The 17,690-nt window shown below is 55.7% G+C and overlaps 2 protein-coding genes across 6 annotated transcripts; one reads left to right on the top strand and one right to left on the bottom strand.

Moving 5' to 3' along the window:
• Positions 1-722: 722 nt before the first annotated feature.
• On the top strand, positions 723-4,521 carry TOR2A (torsin family 2 member A). 2 transcript variants are annotated; one of them, XM_043565928.1, is made up of 5 exons: positions 723-988; positions 1,543-1,808; positions 2,567-2,742; positions 3,432-3,559; positions 3,738-4,521. In XM_043565928.1, the coding sequence occupies exons 1-5, from the start codon at positions 838-840 to the stop codon at positions 3,980-3,982; spliced, it is 966 nt and encodes a 321-aa protein (XP_043421863.1). In that variant the 5' UTR covers positions 723-837; the 3' UTR covers positions 3,983-4,521. The 2 variants fall into 2 exon arrangements, with proteins under 2 accessions (XP_043421863.1, XP_043421864.1); XM_043565929.1 differs by lacking the exon at positions 3,432-3,559 and having other exon boundaries at positions 793-988; positions 3,738-3,873.
• Positions 4,457-17,600, bottom strand: TTC16 (tetratricopeptide repeat domain 16). 4 transcript variants are annotated; one of them, XM_043565924.1, is made up of 14 exons: positions 17,503-17,600; positions 16,603-16,774; positions 16,184-16,274; positions 15,890-16,033; positions 14,845-14,945; positions 14,624-14,753; positions 12,050-12,264; positions 11,165-11,409; positions 10,659-10,800; positions 8,320-8,485; positions 7,650-7,792; positions 7,293-7,473; positions 5,776-5,863; positions 4,457-5,372 (listed from the first exon to the last, which is right to left on the bottom strand). In XM_043565924.1, the coding sequence occupies exons 2-14, from the start codon at positions 16,725-16,727 to the stop codon at positions 4,735-4,737; spliced, it is 2,409 nt and encodes an 802-aa protein (XP_043421859.1). In that variant the 5' UTR covers positions 16,728-16,774; positions 17,503-17,600; the 3' UTR covers positions 4,457-4,734. The 4 variants fall into 4 exon arrangements, with proteins under 4 accessions (XP_043421859.1, XP_043421858.1, XP_043421860.1 ...); XM_043565923.1 differs by lacking the exon at positions 17,503-17,600 and having other exon boundaries at positions 16,184-16,718; XM_043565926.1 differs by lacking the exon at positions 17,503-17,600 and having other exon boundaries at positions 5,173-5,372; positions 5,834-5,863; positions 16,184-16,718.
• Between the last annotated feature and the right edge of the window lie 90 nt (positions 17,601-17,690).

Raw genomic sequence — 17,690 nt, 5'->3', positions numbered from 1 at the left:
CTGATGTTCAAGCACTTAGGGCACAGTAGCTGCTAGGTAGGGGACTGCCATGTTTCATACATAATAGATTGTCAATAATCATTTATCGATTACTGAGTCAAAACACTTTGCCTGTATCTCATTGAAATATCACCATCTCTTATTTTAAGTTTATTTATTTTGAGAGAGAAAAAGAGAGAGAGAAATAGAGTGAGAGAGAGAAAGAGAGAGAGAGAGAGAGAGAGAGAGAGAGAGAGAGAGAGAGGTGGAGGGACAGAGAGAGGAGAGAGAATCCTAAGTAGGGTCCGCACTGTTAGTGAGATCATGACCTGAGCCAAAATCAAGATTCCGACGCTTAACCCACTAAGCCACCCAGGCGCCCCAAAATATCACTATTTCTCTTTCCTGACAGGCACTGTTACGATCTATAAGGCACCTAACACTAATGGCACGTAGTAGGTGCTCACCAAAAGCTATATTACTGAGCGCTCTTTTATCGTGTAAAAGAAAAAAAGAGCACGGAAAGGGCTCTTTGCAAGTTTTAAGGTGCCGCACAAGTTTTTGCTACAATTGTTACGTCACCCTTTGTGGCATAAACCTTTATTATTCTTTCGGCACGATTATGGTCTCCTAGTTACCGTGGCCATGGAAACGTGGCCCGCCGTCCTGGATTGGGCGGTTCGCGGGCTCCCTCTAGAGGCTATCTTGCGGTTCTGCTGCCGGACGGCGGCGCGGGCCTCTCAGAGGGGAGCCGGGAGTTGTAGTCTACGGACAGTGGCTGCCACGGAGTGATGCACGCCGGGAATTGTGGTTCTAGGGAGGGGCGGTTGGTCCAGACCCGGCTCCGGCCTCACCCGTATGGCGGCTGCGACACGCGGCTGCCGGCCCTGGGGCTCGCTCCTCGGGTTGCTGGGGTTGGTCTCGGCCGCGGCCGCCGCCTGGGACCTGACTTCGCTGCATTGCCACTTCGGCGCCTTCTGCGAATGTGACTTCCAGCCTGACTTCCAAGGTGAGGAGCCGCAGGAGCGGGGGGGCCGGCGGACCGGGGAGCCTTTGCACCCAGGGTTGCGCCAGGGCCAGACCTGGAGCGTAGAACCGAGGGCCGGGACACTCGGACTTCCGGATGGCTGGGGCCGGAAGTGGGCCCGGCGTTGCGGGACTGAGAGCCTGGAGCCCCGGACTTGGGGCGTAGGTTTGAGGAAGCCTTTTTGGGGTCTAGGGAGAGCCCTGCCAGGATGGAGAGAGGCATTTGACAGCAGGGCCTTGGGGGGAAGATTGGGCTTCCACAGGGGAGAAGCCTGCCTCGGGCGTGGTCAGGAGCCTTGGGCCAACCCTGCTGACAGCTCACACTCACTTGGAGCTGAGCTGAGTCAGGTCTCAGGGTGGCTGCTGTAGCCGGAGACCCCAAGGGCCCCAGTCCCTTTCTACAGAAGGGGAACGTAAAAATGTCCCGGAACACAGGGAACCCTCGACCGGGTTTCCAGATAGGACTCCTCCCCACCCCCTTCCGTGACAAGCTTGGGTGTGTCCTCAGCTCTGATTCTGCCCTTCTTGTGGCCCTAGGTCTGGAGTGTGACCTGGCCCAGCACCTTGCCGGCCAGCACTTGGCCAAGGCGCTGGTGGTGAAGGCACTGAAGGCCTTCGTGCAGGACCCAGCCCCCACCAAGCCACTGGTCCTCTCTCTGCATGGCTGGACAGGCACTGGCAAGTCCTACGTCAGCTCCCTGCTGGCGCGCTACCTTTTCCGGGGTGGTCTCCGCAGCCCTCATGTACACCACTTTTCCCCCGTCATCCACTTCCCCCACCCCGGCCACGTGGAGCGCTACAAGGTAGGCTGGTGGCATCCTGGGCCACCATTCACCTGCATGTTGGGGTGCCAGACCCTAGGGAGTGAATGAATCCTCAGTCCAGAGAGGGAGAGTCACTTGCTCCAAGCCACACAGCCAGTTGGAGCCCCAGCCCTCGGGACCCATCATGACCAGAGCTTGAGATGGTGCCATTCTACCTGGCAGGGAGTTCTTGCTTTAAATCCTGGCGGGGGGTTGGGGCAGTAATGGTACCTTCCTGCCAAGGTTGTTGCCAGGGACACGGGATCATATAGTTGCAGGTATTATTTATTGAGCACTTACCTTTGCCAGACAGTCTGCATTATCTTCTTTCTGCAAAGCATAGTCCCAATTTGAGGCTCAGAGGAAGCATTCAGTAAATAGTCGCTCTTACTACTACTATTGTTGTTGATTGCAAGGTACTTTGCAGGCTGATCTGTTTCAGCTGTCAATATTACTGGGAAGGTTCAGGGGGCATAAAGGAACCTTCCCCTTTTATGGAAAGTAGGAAGGATCGGAGAATGAGTCCTGATCAGGCTGACGTAAGGCCTGGGTTTGAGTCTCTGTGAACCTGCTGACTTGCTCTGTGAGCTTGAATAAGGCTCTCGCTTCTCAGGGCCACAGTTTTGCCCGCAGCCCCATGAAAGGATTAGTTTTCTCTGGGAGACCATACCCTCCTGGGAAGGGGATTAGTTTTGGCCTTGGGAAGAAGTCTGGGGTTAGAGGAGCATCTCCCTCAGATTCCTGTCTCTCCCCTGCAGAAGGATCTTAAGAGCTGGGTCCAGGGGAACCTCACTGCCTGCAGCCGCTCCCTCTTCCTCTTTGACGAGATGGACAAGCTGGCCCCAGGCCTGATGGAGGTCCTGCGACCTTTCCTGGGCTCCTCTTGGGTTGTGTTCGGGACCAACTATCGCAAAGCCATCTTCATCTTCATCAGGTGGGTCCAGCTCTGCAGCAGGATGGTACGGGGACACGTGTCCAAGGTCTCAGCTATCCAGTCTTGGCCTGCGGTCCCATAGCAGAATACCTTTCCTCCCCCCACCCCCAGGCCCAGTTGGGCTTTTCCAAAGCCCCTTACACCCTCACTGTGACACTGTTATTCACATTTTGACATTTTCAAAGCCCATTCCAGGCTCAGTCTTTGGGGTCTTCACTGTTTGTTTGTGGAAGCCTGCTAGGTTAAGGGGCTTCCCTCTTTTGTGGCCAGGAGGACACAGACTTGGGAAAAACAGGACTGGAATTCTAGTCCCACCTCTAAGAGTCCTAGCTATGTTTCCTTGGGCAAATCACTTCACCTCTCTGAACTCCCATCTCCTTTTCTGCACAGCAGGGCCAATATCAATGCCTCACTGTCCTCCTAGAGGCCGGGGGAGGGAAAGTCAGTTAAGGGACCCAAAAGTGTTTTGTAAACTCTTAAGTGCGTGGCACATATAGGTGAATTTCCAGGGGTCATGGTTGTAGACACAGGCGCTGGAGAGGGGAAGTGGTGCCTGTGCTATGTTTTCAGTGCGTTTTTTGGCTCCTGCTGGTACTGAGCTGGGTCCCCAGGCTCAGGTTGTGTTAGGTGGCATGTGGGAAGCAGGGGCCATCCTGCCCCTCCTGAGCCTGCGTCCCCCGTGGTTTCAGCAACACTGGTGGTGAGCAGATCAACCAGGTGGCACTGGAGGCGTGGCGCAGCCGCCGGGACCGTGAGGAGATCCGCCTACAGGAACTGGAGCTGGTCATCTCCCAGGCTGTGCTGGACAACCCGCACCGTGAGTTCCGCTCAGGAGGCCCCCCCACCCCTGGGGTAACTTCAGCAGGTTGGGGCTTCACCCAGGGCTGGGTCTGATGCTTTGCCCACCGACCTGGTACTTCTCAGCCCACACTTTGGCACTCCGGGGCTGTCCCTGAGCCCAACATAGACCCTTCCCCCATTGTCCCTTCCTGCAGATGGCTTCTGGCGCTCAGGCATCCTGGAAGAGCATCTCCTAGACGTGCTGGTGCCTTTCCTCCCACTGCAGCGGCACCATGTGCGGCACTGCGTGCTCAACGAGCTGGCCCAGCTGGGCCTGGAGCCAAGGGATGAGGTCGTCCAGGCTGTGCTGGACAGCACCACCTTCTTCCCTGAGGACGAGCAGCTCTTTTCCTCCAATGGCTGCAAAACTGTGGCTTCCAGGATTGCCTTCTTCCTCTGACTCTCTAGATGGCACCCTTGCCCTCCTGGCCAGGCTGTGCAGGAGAGCCCTGGGGCCTCTTCAGTAGGGACTCTTTTCCTGAGCCTCCTGGAGAGTGAGACCCAGAGTCCAAAGTGAAGATGAGGAGGCATGTTGGCCAGGCCATGGGCCAGGGGGCCAGGGCAGGCCCTGGCCTCTTAACTGCTCTCCTCAGGGCATCTTGGCCTTTGCTTCCTTCCCTAGGGAAACCACTGGTGACCCCAGAACTTCAGTGAGCCTTGACCTTGCCCTCCAGCTTGAGCCTTCTTAAAATGTGAATTGTAACTCAGGGACTGTGGCTCATGGCTGCTCCCTCCCTCTTCAGTCTTACTCTTGGCCCCTTGGTCTGGCACCGTATTCTCAATCCTCCATTCCATACCCTATGTCCCAGTATCGTAAAGCCAAGCTGAGACTTCTCAGTCTCCGTGAACAGACGGACACAAGCTGCCACTTGGGCCTAGTTTTTAAAGTTTTTAATTTTATAAGAGAACAAACACAATAAACTTAGCCATGGGACCAGAGGAATGTTGGCTGAGGTATCTAATTGCTCTGGAAGGAGGCTAGTTTGCTGAGTGCCAGTGAGCGTGTGTGTATGGGGGGAGGGGGTTGGAATCTCTTCCATACCCAGCAAGAAGTGAGGGGCTGAAGGGTCCCTCCAGAGAACAATGTAACTGCTAGGGCTGGAGTCCTGGCCAGCCTTGATTTTTCTGGCTGGGGTTTTCTGAGACTTAGGCTCAGGCCCTGGTTACTTCAGTCTTGCTGGAACCTGGGCTCGTGCTCTGGCTCAAACTCTGGGCAGCATCAGTCTTGCTGGGCTTCTGGCATTGGCCCTGAGTGGCCTCAGTGCTGCTGGGGCTCCAACTTGGATCATAGAAATCCTTGGTCTTGCTGGGACTTCGGATCAGTCCCCAGCACTGGCCCTGGGTGGCAGCCTTACTGGGTCCCCAGCTATGGCCATGGGCAACCTTGGTCTTTCTGAACCTCTGCCTTGGGCCCCTAGCGGCCTTGGTTTTGTTAGGCTTTCGTCGTGCGCACCGGGTGGCCTCTGTCTCGCTGGAACTACCGCTCTGGCCCTGGGCAGCCTCCGTCTTGCTGGGCCTCTGGCCCTGGCCCTGGGGGGCCTTCATCTCGCTGGGCCTCCGGCTCTGGCCTTGGGCGGCCGCGGTCTGGCTGGGCCTCCGGCTCTGGCCCCGGGCGGCCTCGTTTTCTCTGGGCCTGTGGCTCAATTTTAGGTCTTCCCCGTTCTCCAACAGGTCTGAGGATTGAGTCTTCAGCAGTGAGGAGACTGAGGATGTCACAGCAGTGCCCGAGGTGCTCCTGTATTCCTGGCAGGTAGTGGACATGGCTGTCTCTGAGGCGGACAGGGTCCTGACTAGGAAGGATGTGCCAAGGGTACCTGTCAGGCTGCCCTTCACAGACAGCTCCAGGAAAAGGAGGTGTCCGTCTCACCCTTGCCTATGCCCCACAGGCCTTGCGTGGCCATGGGGAAGGTCTGCCAGACGACACCAGCCCAGCCCTCCTCGGCAACCCAAGCCCTGCAGGCGGGCCAGGGCTGTAGGATAACCGGGAGACGGTGAGGACCCCTTCGTGCAGCCCTCCCTGAGGGTTCACCACCCCCCTTGCAGAGCGAGGATCCTCACTCCTGCTTTAGAGTCACACAGCTGTAAGAAGCAGAGCCCAGAAGCATCTACGGGCCAGAGAGTCTCTGACCCCTGACCTTGGCCCACTCTGCCGCTTTGGTGTACTCAGGGCTGGCAGGAGCGCTGGGGACTTACAGCCCAAGATGCAGCCTGAAGACGTCTGGCTGAGGTAGCTGTTGGACAGGGACCTCACCTTGCTGGCTGCGGCCTTCGGCTTCTCCTCCTAGGGCAGAGACAGGCAAGGCAGTCACCGGCTGTGGGAGGCCGTGGGCCAGTGGCCCAGCTCTGGAAGGAAGACCAGCAGCTTAGAGCTCCGCAAGGGTCCCCAGTTGGGGCTGGGTGGGACACGGACAGGCTAAGACTGGCCAGGAAGGGGAGTGGGCAGACCAGACTGGCATGGCACTCTGAGAAAGGGAGTGTTTGGGCAGCTGCTTGGGCCTCAGTTTCAAAAAGCAAATGAGTTCAAGTGTGGGACAGGCTTCTGTAAACGGTAAAGTGCTGTGCCCTGGGGAACAGCTAGTGAAGAATGGAGGAATGTTTTTACACTTTACATGCCTCTCCCATTTCATCCTCCCACATATCTGGGAGGGAACTACCCTCTCATGGTCCAGAAACCCAGGCTACGGGTGCCGCAGCAGCCTGCCCGGGACACGCAGCTAAGAAAGCAGAGAGGCGGGGCTTGAATCCGGGCCTGCAGGACGCCACAGCCAGGCGTGTGGCTGCTGGACCCCTCCGACCCACTCACGCCTGCAGGCTGAGGGGAATGGAAGTGAGGACGGGCAGGCGCTAGCTAGCTCTACCTCGCCCCGAGGGAGGGAGCTCACGATGACTTCAGAGGGCACACAAATCAAAGTTCTGCATTTGTGTGTTGCAGCGTGAGCTAAAAAACTAGCGCTGGCTGTTGCCGTTTATGGCAAGGGATGCTCGTGGTCCGTTTACTCATTCGTAACGTTTCCTCTGAACACAAGTGTACTCGCATCAGCAGTGGGGCGGACAAATCGTGGGGCTTCCACAGGATGGAATTCTCTACAGCGATGAGAATGAGCGGTCAGCTTAGATGCATCTCACCAACAAGCTTAGTGAAAGGAGTCAGACAAGTGGGCACACTGTATCCGTCCACGGGCGTGAACAGACACGTTCATTTGTGATGTCAGCAGTCAGGACAGCCTTGGGGGTGCACTGGGCTAGGGGAGGGACCTGCAGGGGGCCTGGGAATGTGGTCTTTCAAAAGATAATGGTGTCGTGGCTGTATTCAGTTTGTGAAAATTCATCAGCTCGCTCCCTTAGGATTTGTGTACTTTTCTATATTTACATTACATTCAGTAGAAAAATTTTTTGAACTGGATTGCAGAATTAAGAAAATCCTGGCACAGCCAGCACACACAGAATTTATGAAGGTGAGTGTGGCCAAGTGTGGGAAGGCCTCCTTGTGAGGGGCCCACATCCTCGTGTGCCCTTCCTCAGGGGTGTACCCCTTACTGGTACCATCCCCATCTCAGAGCAGAATGTCCCTAGCCCGAGTCACACAGCTGAGTGGCGGCAGAGCCAGACCCGGATGCCAGCCTCCAGCCAATCTGCATCCCTCAGCCCTGGCTTGGGGTATGCTCCCCCCAGACCTCCAGGCCCTAGGCCCCAGCATGTGGTACACTCGCCTGTTTTTCCTCCTTTTGGGGGGTCTCAGCTTCTTCTTTTGGACCTTCTGGCTTTCCCTCCAGGGTCTGGGGGGTGGTGGCCTTGGGCTCTTCAGAGGTCTCGGCCAAAGGCTGTTCCTGCTTCCACCTGAGCTGCAGGGCCCGTGCCTTGTGGCGCTCTCGCTCCCGCTCCCTGAGCTGCCTGCCAAGCCATGGCCCCAGAGCGCTGGGTAAGCCCCCCCCCCCCCCCCCCCCGCCAGACTCAGCCCACCAGCCCTGGGGGCTGGAGAAGGGCCTGAGGAGGCAGTGGGGTAGGAGGAGTCTTGACCCCCGGCCATTTCCCGCTCCTGGCCCGAGGTCCCCACTTGAGGAACTTGCCCCACGATGCCTTGAGGGATGCCAGCCTGCGGGCTGCTCTCCGACACCCGATCCAGCTGCAACCTGGCCAGGTGGGCCGCCTGGCTGCCGAGCACCTCCTCCACCGACATGCCCGGGAAGAGGTTGGCCATCAGTGGGAGCAGCTGCCAGGAAAGAGCCGGGTGTGGGCCAGGGCAGGGGGTGAAGGGTGTGGCGCTGCCCTCCCTTTGCAGAGCCCTTCTCAGAGCTGACGTGGGAAGCGTTTACAAATTGCGGTTTTTAGAGGGCCAGACCTTCTTGCTCCAGAACTGGGAGGAGCCTGTGAGGAGGCCTACCGGAAGAGAGCACACTGACCCCGACCTGGCCAGCCAACTGCAGGTGCTGGAACCAGCCTGTGGGGGGTTGGCCTCTGAGTGTGTGCCCTGGGGCAAGGGAACTGACCTGTCTGAACCCTACCCTCTTCACCTGCAAATTGGGGGTGATGATAATGTTACCTGTCTCATAGGGTGCTGAAGAGGGGAAACGCAATGCAAGTTGAAGTGGCTAGAACGGTACCTGGCACACTGTAAGTGCTTGGCATTGGCCGCTGTTAGATTTTCTAGGAAACCAGACTGCTGGAAACAGGGGGTATCTTTAAGCAACAGTGGGTATTGATTCTGGAGCCCGCCTTCCTGGCCCAGCAGGAACCCACCTTAGGTTGTTTGGGGTTGAGGAGCAGGACGGTGGCAACATCCAGGCGGGCCCCCAGAATGTTCTGCAGGAGCTGCCGGCTCCTGGCACGGTGCAGGTAGTACTGGGCCTTCCGGGGGTTGTGCTGGATGGCCACTGAGAAGTGGCTCTCTGCCTTATGGAACTGCCTGCAGGACACAGTGGGTCACAGGCTGCTGTGAGCTGGGCCCTCTGGAGGGAAATAGCAATTGCTAGGCCCCATTGGGGAGTCTGGGGAAAATCAGGCTGGTCTCTGCTCCCCCAACTCCACCATGCCCCTCTGCTCTTCTAACAGTAACACTCTTAATGGCCCCAACACTTAAATGCTAGTATAAGACCCCAATATAAGTGAATGTTTTTTTTTAAATAAAGCTTATTTATTTTGAGAGAGAGGGAGGGGGAGAAAGTGGGGGGAGGGGAGGGGCAGAGAGAGAGAGAATCCCAAGCAGACTCCTTGCTATCAGCCTGTCAGCACAGATCCCGACGTGGGGCTCCATCTCGAGAACCGTAAGATCAAGATCTGAGCCCAGAGGCGCCTGGGTGGCTCAGCTGGTTGGGCATCCGACTTCAGCTCAGGTCTTGATCTCGCAGTTCACGAGTTCGAGCCCCATGTTGGGTTCTGTGCTGACAGCTCAGAGCCTGGAGCCTGCTTCAGATTCTGTGTCTCCCTCTCTCTTTGCCCCTCCCCTGCTCATGCTCCGTCTCTGTCTCTCTCTGTCTCTCTCTGTGTCTCTCTCTCTCTCTCACTCAAAGATAAATAACATTAAAAAAAAAAAAAAAAAAGACCTGAGCCAAAATCAAATCAGACACTTAACTGACTGAGCCACCCCGGCACCCCTCTAAGTGAATGTTTTTAATATCTACGAGTAAGGAAGACCCTTCTGAGAATGTCACAAACCCAAGAGCTAAAAAGGAGAAAATTAATTTGACTACGATTTAATCCCAAGTTACCGAGTAGCAAAACCACCACAAAGGAAAGCTAATAAATAGGAGAAATATATTTTCCCACAGAGGCAGACGATAATTTTCCCAGCCTACAAAGAACTCTGTAACAACAACAAAAAGTTTTAAAGAGCAATTTATCATTTAAAAAAAAAAAATCTGGTTGGGACCAGCCATAATGATGAACACGTACAAAAGGTGCTGCAGTGCACTAGCCATTTAAACTTGCAACATAAATGAACTCAAGAGTGTTTCTTTGCCTACTGCATTAGCAGAGTTGAAAATAGTCTTAAAAAAAAAAAAAAGAAAGAAAACAGTCTTAACACCTGGCACTAGGGAGATTGGGAACACAAAGACTCCTTTCCTGGGGGAAGTTTACAGCAGCTTACTATTTGTGGAGAACAATTGGATATTATGGTTTTCTTTCTTTTTTTTTTTCTTTTTTTTTAAATTTCTTTTGAAAGGGAGAGGCAGTGCTAGTGGGGAGGGCACAGAGAGGGAGAGAGAATCCCAAGTAGCCTCTGCACTATCAGCATGAAGCCAAGAAGGTGGGGCTCAATCTCACAAACCATTGAGATCAAGACCTGAGCTGAAATCAAGAGTTGGACACTCAACTGACTTGACCCACCCAGGTGTCCCAAGATATTGTTTTAAAATGTTAAATGTTGTTTCCGATTCTGTGTCTCCCTCTCTCTCTGCCCCTCCCCCGTTCATGCTCTGTCTCTCTCTGTCGCAAAAATAAATAAACGTTGAAAAAAAAATTAAAAAAAATAAAATGTTAAATGTTCACACCCTTTAACACAACAATTTGGCTTCCAGCAATCTAACTGTGGCATTCCTAGTATAATGCATGAAAATGTATATCTTGGGTGCTCATTACGTTATGTATAAAACAAACAAACAAACAAACAAACAAATCCCAGAAAACAGCCCAAATATTCATCAGTAGAAAGTTGTCTAAAGAAATGAATTGTGGTACTTCCATAAAATGGAATACCATGCAAATAATAAAGAAGAATGATATAGTCGCATATATAATAAGATCGGAAGTCAAAAGACAGTTTAACGTTATTTCATTTTGTAAAATGGTACTAATTGTTAATATATACATAGGAGGGGCGCCTGGGTGGCTCAATCCGTTAGGGCTCTGATGGTGATCAGATGGTGATCTCACAGTTCCTGAGTCTAAGCCCCACACGGAACACTGGAGATATTTTATAAAAAGTGCAATTACCATAACAATATTCTGAAAAAAAGTGACTAATTTTTCACAAAAACTTGCCTGGGAGAGCAGAGGATCTCGACCCAGGGTCCCAGCAGGCGGTCTCGAGCCATGCCCCGCCCCCCAGCGCCACGGGGTCCCGCCCACAAGTCACGCACCTGCTCCTATGCTCGCAGAAGCCCATCTTCTCCTGCAGCAGGCCCATGCGGATGTTGGCACCCTCGTCCTGTGGGCTCAGTGCCAGCGCCTGCTGGTAGTCCGCCTCCGCAAAGGTCAGGTTGCCCAGCTGAAAGAAACAATCTGGGGCCCAGGGACCCGGGGACAGGGGGCTGAGTGGGTCCTCAAGCCCAGTGCCCAGGAGCCCCAGCCCCGCTTCCCCACCCCCAGGGGATCCTGAGACTGGTGGCTACGAACTCCCGTGGGCGGTGGAGGGCACCTGCCGGTGGTGGAGGGTGCCTGCCGAGGTTTGCCTTGCCTCGGGGCACCTTTTACCAGTAGCCTGATTCTCAGCAGTTTGAACAGACTGTAGCCCTTGTCTAAGGCAGCACTTCCCAAAGTGTGTCCCCAGGGCACTGAGGCTCTCTCCCTCCTCCCGTCCTCCCTCCTTGAGGGGCCTCAGGTGCCCAGCTCCGGACTTAGAGGGGCAGGGGCAGCCGGCGCTCACCCCCACGGTTGATGTACAGGCCTTTCTCCTGCTGCTCGTCCCTGAGGGCTTTGTTGAGCAGCAGCACCCCCTCCTGGTAGGCACCCTGCATGTAGCAGTGCACCGCGAAGTCGTTGTAGGCCAGCAGCAGCTGCCGCTGCGCCTGCTGCGCGATGTCCTCCTGGCGCTCGCTCATCATGTCCAGCGCCTTCAGGATGTCCTCCACAGCCGCGTCAAACTCCCAGAGGCGGCGGTACATGATGCCCCTGCGGGGGAGGGGCATGAGGGCCAAGGCACCCCCACCAACCGGGGTGGCCAGCCAGACTGTTGGCCACTCTGGACCATCTTGACCGGGGGAGGTGGCGTGAGGGCCCCCCTCCTCGGCCACTAGCTTAGATGTGGGGCGGGCTCTGGGTTACCACTTGGATAACCTGCTGGTCACTGGCAGTTTCGTTTTACTCAAAAATAACTTCCACCTTTGTTTTTGGGAAGCAGGTGCACGCCAACCTCTATGCAAAAGGCCTTTTTGTATGTGGGGCGGATGTTTTGCCCCACTGTTTATATGCACAAACCTAGGTTCAAGGAACTTAAACGGCCCCAAATCGTGTACTGAGTCCTGGGCGGGGGGAAGATTCAAACCCAAGCCTGTCCACTGAGCTGGGCTGAGCCTGCCAGCATGGATGCTCAGCAGGCCTGGGGGGTCAGAATTCCCAGGTTAACTGAGGCGGCTGCCTGCCCCTCCTCTAAGGGCAAGAGCAGCTACCACCTTCTCCCCAGCTTTGACCCTAATGGGTTGTAGGGAAAGATTATTAGAGGCTACATGGGGAAACCGAGGCCTGGGGAGGATCAAGGCCTCTCCTGAGTCCACACAGCACGATCCAAGATGGGCACCTCCCCACACAGTACCGGAAAAGAAAGAGGCCTGGATCCAGAGGGTTGTTCTCGATGGCACAGTTGATGCGCTGCAGAGCGTAATGAAGCTTGCCCTGCACGGCTAGGATCCCGGCATCTTGGCGAGCCTGCTGGGCTTGGTCCACCATCATCTTGAGCAGCACCTTGGCCTGTGGGTGCTTGGGGTCCAAGAGCAAGGCTCTGTGCAGGTCTCGATAGCAGAGGCTGGGCTGCAGGGGGCCAAGGATGACATCAGGGCCGCAGGCTCAGCTGAGCTCCGACCTGTCCCGTGGTGAAAGCACACCTCCAGGCCTATAGGGGCCTTTCTCTGGGCAGGCAGGCACCGTGTCCCCCATCCTCAGTGCCCCTGCATTGCTATTCCGCCTTTTGTTTTTTGCCTCATGAAGGAAGCAGGGAGCATTATGGGAAAATCCCATCCCAAGCCCCATCCCTGCTGGTCCCTCTCCAGATGTGACCTCAGGTGAGCCAGGTCAGCCTGAGTGGTTTCTGCCGTAGAATGGGGCTGCAGATGCCTCCTCCTTGGAGAACTTCTTCAAAGCTCACTCGAGGTGGGTGGAGGGTGTGTCCTCCTGACCGTGACTGTCATTTCCTCCCTATCCTCCCACGCACATGCCTTCCCCAACTCCCCTGACCTTTAAGCCCAAGACCGCTCTGGCAAGGAACAGATACAGACCTGGGCACAAACAGAAAACATCCCCAGGCAAATACCTTCCACTGGGTAAGCAAATCTGTCAGTGAGTCAACAAACAGTTTTAGCAAGCATTATGTGGCCTGTAGGGTAATTGGTTGGAGGGTGAGCACAGCAAACAGTGTGGACACCAGGTGCGAGCGGAAGTCAGGAGGAGGAAGATGGCAGAGGCAAGGGACAGGGCTTTGGAGCAGGTGGGCTTGGGTTCAAAGGCAGCACCAACGAGAGCTGGCTGTGTGACCTTGGAACAGGCCCTCTGGACCCAGCTCCTCATCTGTGAAAAGAGGACAATGGGTTGTATCTAAAGGGGGTCACCTCGAGTCTTAAAGACAAGCATGGGTCAAGTGCTTTGAAGGTGTGTACATATGACAGAGGTGGAGGTGGCAGGAGGGGCTGAACTCCCACAGTCAGCAATTACTGATAATTACAATAATTATGAGTCTCCTGCCTCGGGAGGAGACTGTCTCACTGAGTCACTGTGGGGCCCAGAAGCCCAGACCCCAGCACGGAGAGGCTCAGGTTTCCGGCTTCCCCCAGGATGCACCACCTGGTGACTGAGGTGAACCCACCCAGCCCTTCCTTCGTCCCCCCGAGTTCCCCCACTCCCATGCACCAGGCCAAGCAGGAACACCAGGCATTGTTCTGGATCCTTCCCTTTCCCTCAAGCCCTCTCACGTCCGTCTCTGTTCCCGACTTCCAAAGGACTGTGGGACTTGCCCCTTTCCTGCCACCCCCATGGCCACCCTCCCTTCTACCTTCCTCTCCAACTGGATGGCACCCAGGCTCCCGGCCTCCCGACCTGCCCCTCCAGCCCAAACTCCACCTGGGAGCCAAAAGGATCTTTTGAAAGCCCACTGCCCCAGGGAGCTCCCCTTTGAGGCTCCTGCTTCCCCAGGAAGAAGTCAGGGTCCTCTTCAGTTCACAAGACCCTGCCTGATGCCCTCTCATACCTGCAGTCCCCTCCTCTCTTGTGACCCCAAGTCTCCCTTGCCCCCAAGGTGTTCCCTATACTGTCTGGCCCCATGCCCAGTGCAGGGCTCCTAAAATGTTCACTGAGGCAAATAAGGAGAGAAAGGGGGTGCCTGGGTGGCTCAGTTGGTTAAGCACCCGACTCTTGGTTTTAGCTCAGGTCACGATCTCACATTATGTGAGTTCGAGCCCTACGTCAGGCTCTGCACCTAGGTGGAGCCTGCTTGGGATTCTGCCCTTCCCCTGCTCATGCTCTCTCTCCCTCTTTTTTTTTTTTTTTTAAATTTTTTTTTCAACGTTTATTTATTTTTGGGACAGAGAGAGACAGAGCATGAACGGGGGAGGGGCAGAGAGAGAGGGAGACACAGAATCGGAAGCAGGCTCCAGGCTCTGAGCCATCAGCCCAGAGCCTGACGCGGGGCTCGAACTCACGGACCGCGAGATTGTGACCTGGCTGAAGTCGGACGCTTAACCGACTGCGCCACCCAGGCGCCCCTCTCTCCCTCTTAAAATAAATAAATAAGCATTTAAAAAAAAATAAGGAGACAAAGGAAGGGAGGAAGGGCTGCCTTATCTAATGGATCATTGGGTGCCCCCACACTCGTGAAATCATTCTTTGTGTAATTATCTGCTTAAGGACATCTCCCCTGGGCTGTGAGTTCCATAAGGGCAGGGATGGCATAGGTTTCTCACCCTGGGGTTTCTGAGGGCCGACACAGGCCTGGCACAGAGACAGAGCTGAGTGACAACAGGACAACTATGCTGAGTGGTCAGTGACAGCTGGGGACTCTGCCCGGAGAGGACAGTGTTGCCACCACATGGACAGCTTAGCGGCCTCCTGTAATCGCAGGGTATGCTGGGGGCACCCAGGCAGGGGGAGGGCCACCCTCGCCCTGCCCTCCCTGCTCTACCTTCTGGAAGAAGTTGTAGAGCCTGGCCCGGAGGATGTAGACGTCGGCATTGGTCGTGCCAAGCTGCACCTCCTGGGTGACGAGCGAGAGGCAGTCCTGGTGCCGTTTGAGGGCCAGGAGACAGGCCATGCTGAGGGTGGGGGGCAGAGGCACTCTGTCTGCCGGGCGAGAGGGGCAGGAAGGGGCTGCCAGGGGAACAAGGACACATGCCGGGCACTCACCATCGGTAACGGAAGCTGGCTTTCTCGGGCTGGAGTGCAGAGGCTTGTGAGAAGATTTTCAGGGCATCCAGGAAGGCACGCTGCTCGAGCAGGCACTGGCCCTGGGGACACAGGGGGGAGTCACTCCTGCTTGAAACCCAGCAGCACCTATCAGTTGCAGGGGGCACCACTGGGGCAGGAGGGAAGAGAGACAAGAGACAGGGACACAGCCCTTCAGATCTAGGAGAAAATACAGGGGACAGAGACACAGAGATGGAAAGAGATACAGGGCTAGGGAGACACAGCAAGAGAATTATACAGTTGACAAAAACACAATACAGGGGCACCTGGGTGGCTCAGCGTCAGTTGGTTAAGGGTCCGACTTTGGCTCTGGTCATGATCTCATGGTTTGTGAGTTCAAGTCCTGCATCAGGCTCTGCCCTGACCGTGTAGAGCCTGCTTGGGATTCTCTGTCTCCCCCTCTCTCTCTGCCCCTTCCTTGTTCATGCTCTCTCTCTCTCAAAAATAAATAAACATTACAAAAGAGAGGGACAGCAATACAGAAACAGGAACAGAGAGAAACAGCAAGTCTTGGACTTTGTTGGTGTTTTGTGACTTAATACCTTTGTCTTGAACTGTGAATGGGGAATGCTCTTACCTTTTTAGTGCTTGAGCCTCCCTAGACGCTAGGTTTGTGTGGCCCAGTACAGTAGCCACCAGCTTCGTGTGGCTGTACAAATTTAAATTAATGAATTAAGTAATACCAAAAAATTAGTTCCCCGGTCACACTGTATCCCAAAGGCTCATCAGTCCCAGGTAATCATTGTAATCAGACCACTGTAATCATTGCAGAAAGCTCTCATTGGGCGATGTTGCGAAACACTTTACCCAGCTCTGGAGGTGGGAGAGGCCACGAGAGGGGTAGCAGGTACAGATGGGACAAGAAGGTCCCTAGAGAGGCGGAGCTGGTCCCTGGAGCAACGAAAACCCCCACAGCTGAAGGGAGAGCCAACAGGCTTGGGTGTGAGGCGGGCGCCCTGGGTGGGCCTGCGGCAGCCCCAGGCACCTGCAGGTAAAGGACGAAGGTAAGCCGCTCCAGGTATTTGGTGTTCTCCGGCTGGAAGGAGTAGGCCCTTCGCAGGTTCAGGGCGGCAGAGGAGAAGTCACAGAGCTGGATGTAGGCCTCGGCGCGTAAAGCATAGAAGTCTACCTGAGGGAGAGAGGACCCAGGCTGTGTCCCCTCCCCACCGTCCGCTGAGGCCTGATGCTCAGTTACCAGAAGGGACCGAGAGAAGGGGCCTGGCAGGTTCAACGGTGAGGGCAAAGTGTGTGTCAGCAACCGCCCATGCCCACCGCTCACCAGCTGGGAGTTCAGGTGGAGGGCGCGGGAAAAGTACAGCACGGCCATCTCCCAGTCCTCTCTCTCCAAGCACTGCTGGCCTTGGTGATAGCTGGGGGGGGGGGGGGCAGGAAGCAGAGGGGCTGGCCCTGACTTTGGCCAGCCCAGGGCATACAGCTGCAGCTGCAGGTGGGTTGGGAGGAGGGAGGCTTGGGTGGAGAGACAGGGTTGGGCAGGTAGACAGACACCCAGGGAGAGGAGGCTGGCCTTCTTGGAGCTCATCCAGGCCACCATCTTCATCTGCTGATGTGGGAGAGCCCTGTTATACAGTTGAGTTCACCGAAGCCCAGAGAGGGAGAGTAACCAACCCAAAGCTGTAGGGCATGTCACTGGCTGTGAAGAGTAGGAACCTGGGAGCCTGGGACAAGGTAGTCACTCACTACTCCCTGACTTTGAGGGGCACCGTTAATCCCGTGGCCTTTGGCTTTACATCATCAATGTTCTGGAACACCTGGCTGGTTCCAAAGATGCGCTGTAGGGTCCCTTTGGGACTGGATTCACCCATGGCTTTGAGACGTGCTGTGAGGGAACCGGGTCAAGTTCCAGAGCATCCTAGAACCAAGGGACAGCAAGTTGGGGGGAGGCCTCAGAGATGACCTCTGCTCCACTGACACACTCTCCTCAGGTGTTTTACAGGATGGACGAGGGCTGGAAATGAGGCTGGTAGGAGGCCTCCAGAACAATTTGGGTCCTGGTGGTGCTCCTAGCCCCCTTCCCCTTAGGGATGTTCCAATTTCTCTCCAGTCCTGCTTCTCTCCCTCTCCTATGGTCAAAGTCAAGGGCCAGGGTTCTCGTACACACACTGCCCTCTGCTCTCCTCCTGGTTCCCCTCAGTTCCAGATCCATCTCCTGACACCCAACACTCTAATGTGTCCAGCTGAGGCCCCGCCCCAAGCTGCAGGCCCAGGAGGTCCTGCAGCCCCTCTGGTTATCCTGTGGGACTCTCATGCCCAGCAGGCCAAATTGAGCACTTCCTGCCCCAGGCTTTCCCACCTCGGGGAGTCCACCTCCGGTCCTGTCTGCCTCACTTCCTTAAGATCTCTTAGATCCCTTCTCTTCTCTCATCCTCTCGTCTGGGTCGATGCCATCTCTGTCCGGTCACCAGCTCCGACCACCTCTCCGAACTCCCCACCGGACACAGGTCCCAAGCCCTCAGTTCTCTATGCAGCGGCCAGGGACTTTAATGAATTGCACAACTGATCCTACCTCTCCTCTCCTGTGCTTAAAACCCTTCCTGAGAACTCAGCCTCGGTCTCTTCCCTCCCGACCCTCTCACGCACCTCTCTGGAGTTTGTTTTGAATTCCCTCCCGAGGCCCACCCCTGACGTTGCTAGGCAGCATCTCCAGGACGCCCACAGGCTCCGCCCCCCGGCCACGCCTCCGGGGTCCCTGGGTTGTTAGAGCCCGGAAGAGGTTAGCAAACATATGGGCGGGGGAGGCTGAGGTACGTCAGGGAGAGGACTTGTTA

The sequence above is a fragment of the Prionailurus bengalensis genome, chromosome D4 (assembly GCF_016509475.1).
Source record: "Prionailurus bengalensis isolate Pbe53 chromosome D4, Fcat_Pben_1.1_paternal_pri, whole genome shotgun sequence".
Lineage (NCBI taxonomy): Eukaryota > Metazoa > Chordata > Mammalia > Carnivora > Felidae > Prionailurus > Prionailurus bengalensis.
The sequence above is the reverse complement of the archived record's forward strand: the minus strand, read 5'-3'. Positions and strand labels throughout refer to the sequence as shown.

Bases quoted from the DNA above. Each gene is read 5' to 3' on its own strand.
- TOR2A (XM_043565928.1), top strand. From the start codon at position 838: ATGGCGGCTGCGACACGCGGCTGCCGGCCCTGGGGCTCGCTCCTCGGG. The intron at 989-1,542 runs GTGAGGAGCCGC...TTGTGGCCCTAG, and splicing joins CTTCCAGCCTGACTTCCAAG to GTCTGGAGTGTGACCTGGCC. The intron at 1,809-2,566 runs GTAGGCTGGTGG...TCTCCCCTGCAG, and splicing joins GCCACGTGGAGCGCTACAAG to AAGGATCTTAAGAGCTGGGT.
- TTC16 (XM_043565923.1), bottom strand. From the start codon at position 16,462: ATGAAGATGGTGGCCTGGATGAGCTCCAAGAAGGCCAGCCTCCTCTCC. The intron at 11,410-12,049 runs GTACTGTGTGGG...CCTCCCCCGCAG, and splicing joins CCAGGCCTCTTTCTTTTCCG to GGGCATCATGTACCGCCGCC. The intron at 10,801-11,164 runs GTGAGCGCCGGC...CCTGGGCCCCAG, and splicing joins CCTGTACATCAACCGTGGGG to ATTGTTTCTTTCAGCTGGGC.